This window comes from Rhinopithecus bieti, unplaced genomic scaffold, assembly GCF_001698545.2.
Source record: "Rhinopithecus bieti isolate Rb0 unplaced genomic scaffold, ASM169854v2 scaffold_3043, whole genome shotgun sequence".
In the NCBI taxonomy this organism is placed as follows: Eukaryota; Metazoa; Chordata; class Mammalia; order Primates; family Cercopithecidae; genus Rhinopithecus; species Rhinopithecus bieti.
The window spans coordinates 3,964,537-3,977,130 of NW_016804580.1; the positions used below are offsets into that span (position 1 = coordinate 3,964,537).

The 12,594-nt window shown below is 39.3% G+C and overlaps 1 protein-coding gene across 2 annotated transcripts in view; it reads left to right on the top strand.

The window, feature by feature from the left end:
• The window catches only part of MALRD1 (MAM and LDL receptor class A domain containing 1), a 715,118-nt gene that overhangs the window by 674,467 nt on the left and 28,057 nt on the right, over positions 1–12,594 (top strand). For both annotated transcript variants that reach the window (XM_017869225.1, XM_017869224.1), the window contains exons 37-38: positions 2,189–2,268; positions 2,364–2,460. In XM_017869225.1, the coding sequence (XP_017724714.1) occupies positions 2,189–2,268; positions 2,364–2,460 (177 nt within the window). The remainder of the gene's footprint in view (positions 1–2,188; positions 2,269–2,363; positions 2,461–12,594) is intronic.

Sequence of the window (12,594 nt, forward strand, 5' to 3'; positions counted from 1 at the left end):
GTAAATATCACAACAAATAAAGATATAAATGAATCATACTTATTAAATTCAAGTTTTCGTATACCAAAAATGACTACAATTCAACATATTTTGAAACTACTTTTGACCCTTACCGTAGTTTATTTCCTATTATTCTCTCATGTTAGCTGATAGGATGATATTAGTTTGATTTGTTCTATAACATAACTGCTCTGTGGTAAAATCAATCAATCAATTAGTAGTATATATTTCCATAGCTATTGGAAGGAAGACCCCTTCGAAGATTCTAATACCTTTGTTTTATTTAGAAACATACATAATAAAACTTCTAACACTAGAATGGGCAGGTCTTTACAAAGTGCAGAATTGGAGAATATCCTGCACCTCTAAATGGGTGATAAGGTTTATTTCTCACTAAATCTTTCTGTTCTTTTATTTTATAGACAAATTTTATCAGTATAAGAATGAATTTTCTGTCTTTATTTTTTGTTTTATCCCTCGTTCTATGCATATTTTCTGTAAAATTAACATAAGAATTATTTCAGTCTAGTTGAACTCCCCATAGAACTATCAAAAGGCCACTCAGTACTCTATTTGTTCATCACCAGGTTTTATATATAAATATAAATATACATTTAGATAAAGAGGCAATATAGATTACAGATAGGTGGATAGAAGATAGAACGAAAGAAAGGTAGGTAGGTAGGTAGGTAGGTAGGTAGGTAGGTAGGTAGGTAGGTAGAGAGAGGGAGAGAGAGGGAGACAGCATCCATATTCTTTCTCCATATGTCTTGGGTTTCCCCATTATTTTTTTAACTGATGCTCCAAGACAGTTTCCACTAAAATTTATCAATAGGCACATTCAAACATGTACTGTTTGTTTAAGATGATTACCGTAGCCCTGATGCCAGGAAAGTAGCACTTTCAACATTTAAAGGAATTGAATTAACTCAGAGTGAAAATGTGTCCCCATCTCTTGATCATACCAGTGTGTGCACGTGTGAAAGACTGACAGGTCGGATTCACAAGGTCAAGTGAGGACTGACAAGGAATGCATCTTAAGGACTGTGAGGGGAAAAATCAAATACCCCAATATCCCACAGTTATAATTTATTTTAATCTGAATTGCAGAAACATTAAAACAATGACATTGTCTTCCATTTCTACTTTTAAAATAATATTTGCTAAAGAAAGAAAGGCATTCTGATAGGCCTCCATGAACATCTAAGCTTTTTATATTTAAAGAAGCTGATTGCTTTTGTGAAGGAATTACTTTTGAGCATACAAATTTTCAAATTTAAAAGAGATTAAGTGAGAATTTGATACGTTGTGCTGAAGAAGCATTGCTTCTAACACTCAGTTTTCATACATATGTATTCAAAAGCTAAGTCTTCATCCTATTTTGTAGCATGTACTGTGAAGTTGGCAGGAAATTTGACCAAACCCATCATAATTTGTTTCCTGTTGCTGCTGGTAAACAAGTGTATGTACATAAACTTTCAGATACTACCAGAAAATTTTCAATACCTTTACTGCTTAGCAATAAACCTTATCTCCCTTAGAGGCAGAAGGTACTCTTTCGTTCTTAACTTTCTCAAGACCATCCGCACCAGTGTTAAAAGTTTCATCATATACATCCCTAAATAAAACAAAGGTGATGGAACCGTAGTAAGTATCTGAGATTTTATTAGTGCATCAAATGAGATTATTAACCTGTTTCCAAGTCTAAACACTTGAAGGATTATCCCTTTGTAATGAGAAATAAATGTGTTCTCTGGTTTGTATTTATGGTAATGTAAAATTTGAATCTGCTCCATCAGTGTTCTGAAATAACTCAAATCTCTTCACTATAGAAAAATGCATCCCCTTTTGGATTTGAGGCAAATGATGGATAAAGTAAAGTAATATTGGACACTGGAGAAGAATGAGTCAATTTTAAAAAACAAAGAACCATGGGGAAACCATGTTTCTACCTTATAAAGTCAAGAAGATGAATATTGAAGAAAATTATCTTACACAACAATATGAAAATAATACAATTTAATTTTGGTTTTACTTTGGCTTAATGTTTGTCGTTTTTTATCAAAGTTATCCATGTTCCCAGTATCTCGCTATTTATTTACATTCATCATTTTATCCCATGCCAGTTCTGTTCAAGTATGTTTTCACTTTTCTTTTTTCCAACTATTTCATTTTATCTCATTTCCAGATGTGGACAAGGATGGAACGGAAATCGATGCCATATCAAGTTTAATCCTCCTACTACAGACTTCACATACGCTCAGAATAGTAGGTGACATTATGACTAAACAAATGGCTTGGTTTGGGTGGTCTCTAATATATTTCACTGCATATTTATCTTTTTCATTGGTTTAAAATTCCAGATATATGGACTCTCCTGGGTATTGGATTAGCATTCCTGATGACTCATATCACAGTTGCGGTCTTGTGTTTTCTTGCAAACAGAAAAGCACCGATAAGGTAAGTGATGCCTTTAGTTGCTAAATGAAATATACCATAGCAGAAAAATTTTCTGCAACATTTCCTTTGCTATTTTTTTCTGTCACTCCATATTACATGCAGGAAACTTTAGTGTTTTCATGCTTTATGGATTTATTTTTCTGGGCAGAAAGGAGGAGCTACCTAACAAGAATTGCTCTTCTTTTTTTAGTATAAAGCCTGAAATTTACTTTTCAGATTATGTTAGGAGCCTTTTTGAGGGCATCTATATATATATGACAATACACGACATTATCATATATATATACGACATTATCATGTGTGTGTGTGTGTGTGTGTGTGTGTGTGTGTGTGTGTGTGTGTGTATAACATTATCCACAGACTAAAAAGACTTGAGGGGCTAGACTTGCCACTTCTGGTGGTGCCTGGGGAAGATAGCAGAACAGCAAAGGGAATTCTTTCTTTGCTTACACAGTGTAAGAGCCTGTTCTCACACTGCTAATAAAGACATACCGAGACTTCTGCATAATTTATAAAGGAAAGAAGTTTAATGGACTCACAGTTTCATATGGCTGGGGAGGCCTCACAATCATGGTGGAAGGCAAAAGAGAAGCAAAGGCATGTTTTTCTTTCTTTCTTTTTTTTTTTTTTTTTTTTTTTTTGAGATGGAGTCTCACTCTGTTGCCCAGGCTGGAGTACAGTGGCACAATCTCTGCTCACTGCAACCTCTGCCTCCCAGGTTCAAGTGATTCTCCTGCCTCAGCCTCCCAAGTAGCTGGGATTACAGGCACCTGCTACCATGCCCGGCTAATTTTATTTTTAGTAGAGACGGGGTTTCACCATCTTGGCCAGGCTGGTCTCAAAATCCTGACCTCATAATCCACCCGCCTCAGCCTCCCAAAGTGCTGGGATTACAGGCCTGAGCCACCGTGCCTGGCCGCCAAAGGCATATGTTTCATGGCAGCAGGCAAGACAGCTTTGTGTAGGGAACTCCCCTTTATAAAACCATTAGATCTCGCGAGACGTATTCACATCATGAGAACAGCATGGGAAAGACTCACCCCCATGATTCAATTACTTTCCACCAAGTCACTCCAATGACACATGAGAATTATTACAATTCAAGGTGAGATATGGGTGGAGACACAGCCAAACCATATCACATAGGGAGGCAGGACTCAGCACTAATGTTTTAGCCCTAGCACCCCATGTACTGAGCATGTGCAAAACAGAGCCAAAAGCTGCTGCATCGGCATGAAGGAACTCTGCAGGCTGGGCTCATGCATGACTCAGAGACCCTCACAATCAACAGTGCCACCAAGGGTCCTGGATATTTTCTACCCATTACCCATTTTCTCATTCCTAGCATGGGTTCCAAGTAAACCAAGTAATGAATGTGATTGGCTTTTATGAACTCAGCAAGATAAGGGCTCACTAAAAGATTTAATAACATTTTTAGAAATTAAAGAAATGCATCATATCTTGAACACCTGAGTTTGTGGTCAGAAATTTAGATCTGCTGTAACACCAAATATGTCACAGAGCAAAGGATACTTCACTTTTTTCCTTAATGTCAATTTGTACATCCCTCCTCATGAATTATCTTCAGATCTCCAGCCTGCAATCATGTGAATAAATAGACAACTATCTTGATAACAGGAATTATAGCTAGGTTATTATGGAACTGTGGTGTTCATAAGAAAAAAATGATATTTGCAATCTATTAAGACTATTTTGGTCCAGACGCAGTGGCTCATGACTGTAATGCCAGCACTTTGGCAGGCCAAGACGGGCAGATCACTTGAGGTCAGGAGTTCAAGACCAGCCTGGCCAACATGAGGAAACCCTATCTCTACCCAAAATACAACAACAACAACAACAACAACAACAAATATCCTGGTGTGGTGGCACATGCCTGTAATCCCAACTACTTGGGAGACTGAGACAGGAGAATCATTTGCACCTGGGAGGAAGAGGTTGCAGTGAGCTGAGGTCACGCCACCACACTTCAACCTGGGTGACAAAGTGAGACTCCAAAAAAAAAAGAAAAAAAAGACTATCTTATTCAATATTAATTATGTAATTATTTTTTGTGAGCCTACAATATGCTAGACAACATGAACACAAACATGAATGAGAAGCAGTCTAGACTTTAAGAAGTTTCTAAGCTAGAGAAAGAAGCAGATACATAAACCACTAGGTGAAATACTAGTTGTGTGCTAGAATACACACATGTATTTGTCTGGCTTCTCCAGAGAAACATTAAAAAAAATATAGGATATAGAGATAGAGACAGAGAGAGAAAGAGAAAGAGAGAGAGAGAGATTTAAGGAGTTGTCTCATGCCATTGTGGGGACTGGCAAGCTTGAAAACTATAAGGCAGACCAGCAGAGTAGAAATCCAAGTAAGAGTTGATGGTCCAGTCTTGAGTCTAAAATCTGCAGGGCAAAACACCAGGCAGGAAACTCTGACAGTTTTTGCTTCTCAGTCTTAAGACAGAACCCTTTCTTTATAAGGAAATCCCAGTCTGCGCTTGAGCCCCCCGCCCCCACTCCCGTTATGGAGGGCCATCTGCCTTACTTAAAGTCAGCTGATTATAATGGTTAATCACGTCTGAAAACTACCTCCACAGCAACCTCTAGACTAGTGTTTGACCAAACAATCGGGCATCATAGCCTAGCCAAGTTGACACAAAAAGTTAACTTTCATGATATGTAAGCAAGCTGTCATTTTCATACCACCAGCAAGAGCGTTCGAAAATAATTCTAAATTTCACAATTTCTCCAGATTCATGTTGAACAGCCTATCATTGGAAATTATTGAGAGGACCCTCGCGCAAATATTGGTGTCACTGTGCCAAAGCCCGACAGAGCCGCCTCTCTTGCTCTCTTCTATTTCTCTCATTTTCTTTAATTTTACATGTTCCTTTCTCTTTGCTTCTTACCTTCTTTCTCTGCCAGACTCTACTTCTATTTACCCTTTTCCTATTTCTTTGTCCTTCTTCTCTTAACCTCAAATTTTCTTCTGTCTCACTGTTTTTTTAAGTATTTTCTTCCAGTAACTTCTTTAGATTCCCCAGGGTTTGCCTCTCCATCCACTTTTCTTCCTCCTCTACACATTCTCCATAGATGTCATTCATTTCCAAGATTTTAAGTGACATCTAGATGTAAATGCCTTCAAGTCAGGTCTCTCTCTTACTGAAATATGTTTCCAAGCTCCAGATCCATACCATGCTTTCAACCATTTGTTAGACTTTCCAACTGAATATTTCTGTAACTACTTTGACCTTAACATATGAGATATTAGTGCTTATAATTTCCATATCCTGGAATCTACCTTTGAAGCCTGAGGAATAAAGGGTAGCATCATTATTTGAGGTGTAAAGCTCAGATATAGCTATTTTTATTGTCTTACCAAACACACCAGAACTCTAATAGTATCCATCCCTCATACACAAGTATCACAAGGAATTGAGTGAAATTGGCTACACCCCTCAAATAAGAGGTTCAAGTAACACATGTTCTATAAACTGCCAAAGACTACCAATAATTGGGGTCAGACACAAATCCCTGAGGCTCACGAAAGGAAGCAGAACCATCTCTGTTGAACCATCTCTTTCCTCTTCCCAGTCTATATAAAGAGATGACTGGAAAGAAAGAAGGATGAGAGTTTTTGAAGTTACTGTCTTTGGAATAGTGCAGTATATTTGGTGAGAAGTTTTTCCTCTTTCCTGGGAGAAAAAATGGGGAAGGTGAGGAAGATACCATCACCAGCACTACCCAAAATCAATGATGGAAAGACTGCAAAAGAATCAATAGTTTAGATTGATGACGGCTAGAAGACAGGTGCAAAATCTACAAAAATCTATTCCCTGGAGCTGCGTCAGAGTAGAGTGTAAAGAAAACGTTTCTAGGAGTGTAAAGACAATTTTGGCTTAATGTTTTGAAAGTAGATGGCCACTTGAGTATTCTGCCCCAGCAAGTCTTAAAAAGACTGTGGTATGGAATACTATGTAGCCATAAAAAAAGAATGAGTTCATGCCCTTTGCAGGGACATGGGTGAAGCTGGAAAACATCATTCTTGGCAAACTAACACAGGAACAGAAAACCAAACACCGCATGTTCTCACCATAAGTGGGAGTTGAACAATAAGAACACATGGACACAGGGACACATCACACACTGGGGCCTGTTGGGGGATGGGGGGGAAGGGAGGGAGAGCATTAGGACAAATATCTAATGCATGCAGGGCTTAAAACCTAGATGGTTGATGGGTGCAGCAAACCACCATGGCACATATATACCTGTGTAAAAAACCTGCACGTTCTACAAATGTATCACAGAACTTAAAGTATAATAATAATAATAATAAAGACCATGATGTAATATGTACCTGGGAAGGAAGCAAATTGTACTGTGGTGAAAGCAGGGAAAAGAGGGAGGGAGGAAATTGTACTATGTCTCAGTTATGTAGATCCACAGAAGATGGGGAAGCTGGAGTTTACTTTCAGTCCATTCGAGGAAACACGGAAAATAGAGATAAATTGGAATTGTAGGGTTGTTCAGGCAGTGCTCATTCAGGTGAGGTGATGCCCTTCCTGGACAGGGCAATAGGGGCAGGGTTGAGCTGAAGGTAGACACAGCTACCTTTCCTTTCAAAGGTGTATTGGGCCATTGTTGCATTGCTGCAAAGACATACCTGACACTGGGTCATTTATTTTAAAAGAGGTTTAATTGGCTAACAGTTCTGTAGGCTATACAGGAAGCATAGCACCAGGATCTGCTTCTGGGGAAGCTTCAGGAGGCCATAAATTTATGAAATTTACCCAAGGTAGATGAACTGGACCGGGAAGAAAGGAGGTTGATAAAATATGAAAGAAATGAATAATTGCAAAAAAATAGAAGCACTTTCATGTTTCTAAACTACCTTGTTGTGATACTTGATCTATGAGTGACTCAAGTCTTAGTCTCTACTACCTAATAGAAGCGGGTTAGGTACAAGATAATATCTATCTCTAACCCTCTGATTACCTTCCTGGACACCTTCTCTTCTGATTTCCCTCATCTCCAAACAAAAGGCTTTTTTCCCTATGACTGCCAAAAACAATTATCACCCAAGACTGTAGTCAGTTTTAGTGACCTTTCGAGTCATTTGATCCGCACCTGCTCTTAAGACTAAGATAATGAAGTTCTTACAAGTTGTACTCAAGAGGGAAGGATTCCCTCAGGCCGGGTACAGTGGCTCATGCCTGTAATCCCAACACTTTGGGAGGCCAAGGTGAGGGAATCTCTAGCTGAAGACTACCCTGGGCAGCATACCAAAACCACACCTCTACAAACAAATACAAAAATTCACCAGGTGTGGTGGTGCGTGCCTGTAGTCCCAGCTATTCAGGAGGCAGAAGTGAGAGGATTGCTTGAGCCTGGGAGGTCAAGGCTGCAGTAAGCTGTGATTGTACCACTGCACTCCAGCCTGGGTGACAAAGCAAGACCCCATCTCTCTAAAAATAAAATTTAAAAAAATTAAAAAGAGAGAAAGAGAGAGAGAAGGAATCCTTCAAAGGAAGCAGACCAGCCTCAGCAGATGGCTAGGCAGACCCAGAGGTTCACTCTACTCAAGGGCTTCAGACCCTCAGATCCTTACTCTCAAACCTCAGTGACCTCATAAGGGGATGTGGCCCAGATAGTTCTAGGGAATCATTTTGCAGATGCTCAAATGTCATATATTCTCTTCTGAAAGGGATCTAATTGAGGAAGGTGTGCCAGCTTGCTGTGCCTTCTTTGTCATTTCCTCTTTCTCAAATGTCCTTTTCCTTATCTCAAAACTATATTGGGGAGATGGAGGAATATGCCCTGGAAGAAGGGAGCAGAGGGACACTCAGGGACTGAAGCACCCAAAAAAGAAACTTAAGTAGCAAAAGATGAGATTCAAGACAAGCAATATGGGAAAAGGAGCAGGAGATAAACCTTTGCCAAGTTCCCCTCCCCTCCCCTTCCCTTCTCTTTCACCTTTCCCTTCCCTCCCTTCCTCTCCCCTCCCCTTCTCTTCTTCTCCCTCCCCCTTTTCCTCCTTCTTGTTTTCTCTTTCTCTTCTCCCTCCCTCACCTTCTCCCTTCTCCTTTCCCCGGTTCCCTTTTCCCTCCTCCCTCCTCCTTCCTCTTCTCTCCTTTCACTTCTCACCCCTTAGAATTACAAATCACAATCAATAGAGATGATTGTGCTAGGACATATTTTAACATTTCTATTTGAGTTGGACAATAAAGTTAAACTTCTCAAAAGAAAATTCTGATTTCATTGACTGGACAGACAGCCCGACTGGCTTTGTCCTTTAGATTAAGTGAAAAACAATTTCTCTAGTTTTAAGGAGCTCAATTTACATCTCCAAATTTCATGCTATTATATTTAAAGCACATCTGCAACATAAAATATGTTAGAAATGTAAACATATAGTAAAAGTCTGAAATAATATGAACCTAGAGATGCAAAAGGAGATGCATAGCTTTTCAAAATTATTTCATGAAATATTCAAGTGATAATACAGCAAGTTTAATTTTTCACTGTTCCCATTCTTCCACACCCTACTCCTGGGAAAAGTCTCACTATTCCCCAAAAGCATATGACTATTCATGACCTCTGCCTGGCAGAGCTAGTCAACCGCATATATATTTGATACCAGGCAAGTATTTCCTGCCATCCTGTCGGGGTGAGTCAGTCAGAACGCTGTCCTCAGCAACAATGTTATAGCAATGATGACATTATGTTGTAACAGCTATTTCCACATTAATCCCTATTTTTATGTTTCCAGTATCTGGGATTGTGTGCCTAATTTATATCCAATATATGATTGCCGAAGATTATCTAGACTTTATTTAAGATTATCTACTTGAAAGCATCACCAAAAAACATTGCTTATCCAATGATTACATCCACATAATGATATTACAAGTTAAGCCTCAAAATCAGTCTTTTTGCATGAAATCGTTTAAGCCCTAAAGTAAGTTAAAATGTTTGGCCAAGGGATGGGTAAGTGAAATAACGTGGCTCACCTTGAAAATAATGTCCAAACCTTGAGATACACAGAACTTCACGTAAGCAGGAAACCGTCACCCTCTCAACATTAACCTTAACCTTAAGATTTTTCCATTAGATTTTGTACAAAGAATCTGTGGCATAAGAGGCCTTCAGTAACTTGAAAGAAAAAAATTTTCATTGCTTTTTAAAACCAGGGAATGGAGCATGGTGTGCTCAGACAAAGCTAAGCACAGGAACTAGCCTCTTAAAGTTGTTGTTAGAGATTTGATTTCCTGGATTTTATTATACATTCTGTGACTCTTCTGTTAGCTACTTGCCACCTAATGTGTTTGTGAGGACACTTTGATTACAGGGGAAAAAAAGCAACTCAAGCTGATTTGATCAAAATAAAGAATTTAGGGTGAAGACACAGGATGTCTTACAGAGCTCCAGGGTGGGAATGAATGAGTAGGGCCTCAGAAAGGCCTAAGCCAGAGGAATTCTTCATCTGCCTCTCATCTCTGTTTCTTTCTGCTTGTCTATTTTGATTATCTCTCTGCAGGTGTATTTCCTCTGCTTCCTGTCCCCATAACAAACTAGTGTTGCCTAGAGGATGACTGTATATGGGGCAAGGGCCATAGCACACCATAGCTTCAAGGAAACATACCAAGGCATTCTCGTGGGGGGGACGGGCCAAAAGAGAGGTCACTGTGAAAGATCTCTGAAAGCCGTCTTCTACATCTATCCTCATGGTTCAAAATACTCCAGATTTTCATTAGTGACACCTTCAAGGAAGCAGGAAATACAGCAGCCTTCAAGAGTTCATAGTAAAAGAAGAGAGATATAATCATCAGATCTATATATGTAAATCAAGATTAAAGGGTACAAATAGGCCTGGTGCAGTGGCTCACACTGGTAATCCCAGCACTTTGGGAGGCCAAGACAGGTGGATCACTTGAGGTCAGGAGTTCAAGACCAGCCTGGCCAACGTGGCGAAACCCTATCTCTACTAAAAATACAATAATTAGCCAGGGTCCCTGTAATCCCAGCTACTCAGAAGACTGAGGCAGGAAAACCACTTGAACCTAGGAAGCAGAGGTTGCAGTGAGCTGAGATTGTGCCACTGGCCTCCAGCCTAGGTGACAGAGCAAGACTCTGACTCAAAAATAAATAAATAAATAAATAAATAAATAAATAAATAAATACTAAAAAATAAAGGGTAAAAATAAACAGTAAGCCATTTATTCTTACCTTACCAGCAGCCTGACTATGCCCATTGCTTTCCTTTTTCAGACTATATCATCTTTGCCTGGGGAACCATTTGCAATAAATAACTGTTTACTATTCAGCATTGGGCCACATCCTCTTGAAGCACTGTACTAATGTAGTAAATAAACTAACAAAAGTTAAAATCAGAATTATTTTAGCTGTGCTGAGAGATAACATATATTCATGTGAAAAGTTGTTTGAAAAGTTTAGATCTGAAAATATCCTAAGTAATTTCATAGAATCACAAGTCAGTTTGGGCTATTAAAACAAAATATCATAAACTGGGTGGTATAAACAAGCATTTATTTCTTACAGTTCTGGAGGCTAAAAAGTCCAAGATCCAGGAACTGGCAGATTCAGTTTCTGGTGAGGACCCTCTCTCTGGCTTGCAGACAGCCACCTTCTTATTGTATTATTACATGGCAAAGACAGAAAGATCTGGAGTCTCTTTGCCTTCTTATAAGGGCATGAGGGCTCTACCTTCATGGCCTCATGTAAGCCAAATTACTTCCAAGGGCCCCACCTCATAATGCCATCGCTTTAATAGGGCTTCAGCATATAAATTTGGGGGGACACAAACGTTCAGTTCATCACAGTAAGTACGCAACAGTAGAAAGAGTGTTGAGTAGGAAATTATAAGATGTGAATGTGATCTGGAGCAAGTCTCGTAATTCCCTTCCACAAACATTTCTTAAGACTTCCTTTGCGTCAGCAAATAATACCCCCACTTTCTGGTTCGTCTGAATATGTTCAGTTATAATATATGTTTGACTCTGATGAATGTTATGATAGAAATGTAACCCAAAATACTTTGGGGGTAAAATGGAAGGAAAGAATGATCAGGAGAACGATGCTTGTTTATATTTCTGATAAGGAAAGAAAGCAGCCAGGAGTGGGGCCCATGCCTGTAATCCCAGCACTTGGGGAGGCTGAGGAGGGCAGATGGCTTGAGCCCAGGAGTTCAAGGCTAGCCATGGCAACATGAGAAAACCCTGTCTCTACAAAAAAAGAAAGAAAGAGAGGTGATTAGGATCCCAAATCTTGGAGTAGCTAACCCATGGGAGGTACAGAACATTGTTTGAGATTCTTGAATGGTTGGCCCTGGCCCCAAATGAAATATATATTCCTGTATTATTATATTCTCTCTATCAGACTCTTTCTCACTGCAAACATTGTATGATAATGTGAATCCTTGAAGGTAGAAATTTAGCTGCTATCCAAGCCCGACATCCCTAGATAGGCCTAGCCTGCACCCACTGATGAATATTTATCCTTAGCAAAAATAAAAATCTTGCTTACTCTGTGCCTCAAGGCATACAGCTGCTTTTGCGGCTACAGTGTCACAAGCAAGCCTGTCCTGGTCCCAGAAATACTTAGCCTTAGCAAACTGGAATTTTACTAGCACAGTGACCGAGGTCATCTCATAATGCTTGCAAAAAACTGTTACTCTGTCCACGTGTCCACATGTGCCTTCGCCTACAAGAAGTAAAGCTGTTCTCACAGTTTGAGATCCACAAACCTCACTCCCAAGTCCCAGTCCCTTGTGCATATATTGGCCATGCTCTGACAATCCTGCTAAATGTTAACTTTGAGCCAGAGAAGGGAAATTGAGAACAGGATTTTGAGATCTTATCCTTAAAAACAGGGTTAAGCCACCAATGTGATTCCTCCTCCTCTTCCTCCTCCTCCTCCTTCTCCTCTTCCTATTCCTCCTGTACCACCTATTCCTCCTCCTCCTCCTTTTTTCTTCTTTTCTATTTTAAAAGAGAAGCCTAAACAGCCTGATCTCTGATTTTTTTCCTTAATCCCTAGACCTAGACCTTGTTCTCATGTCCTGCAATAGTTAAAAAAAAAAAAAAAAAAAAAAAAAAAAAAA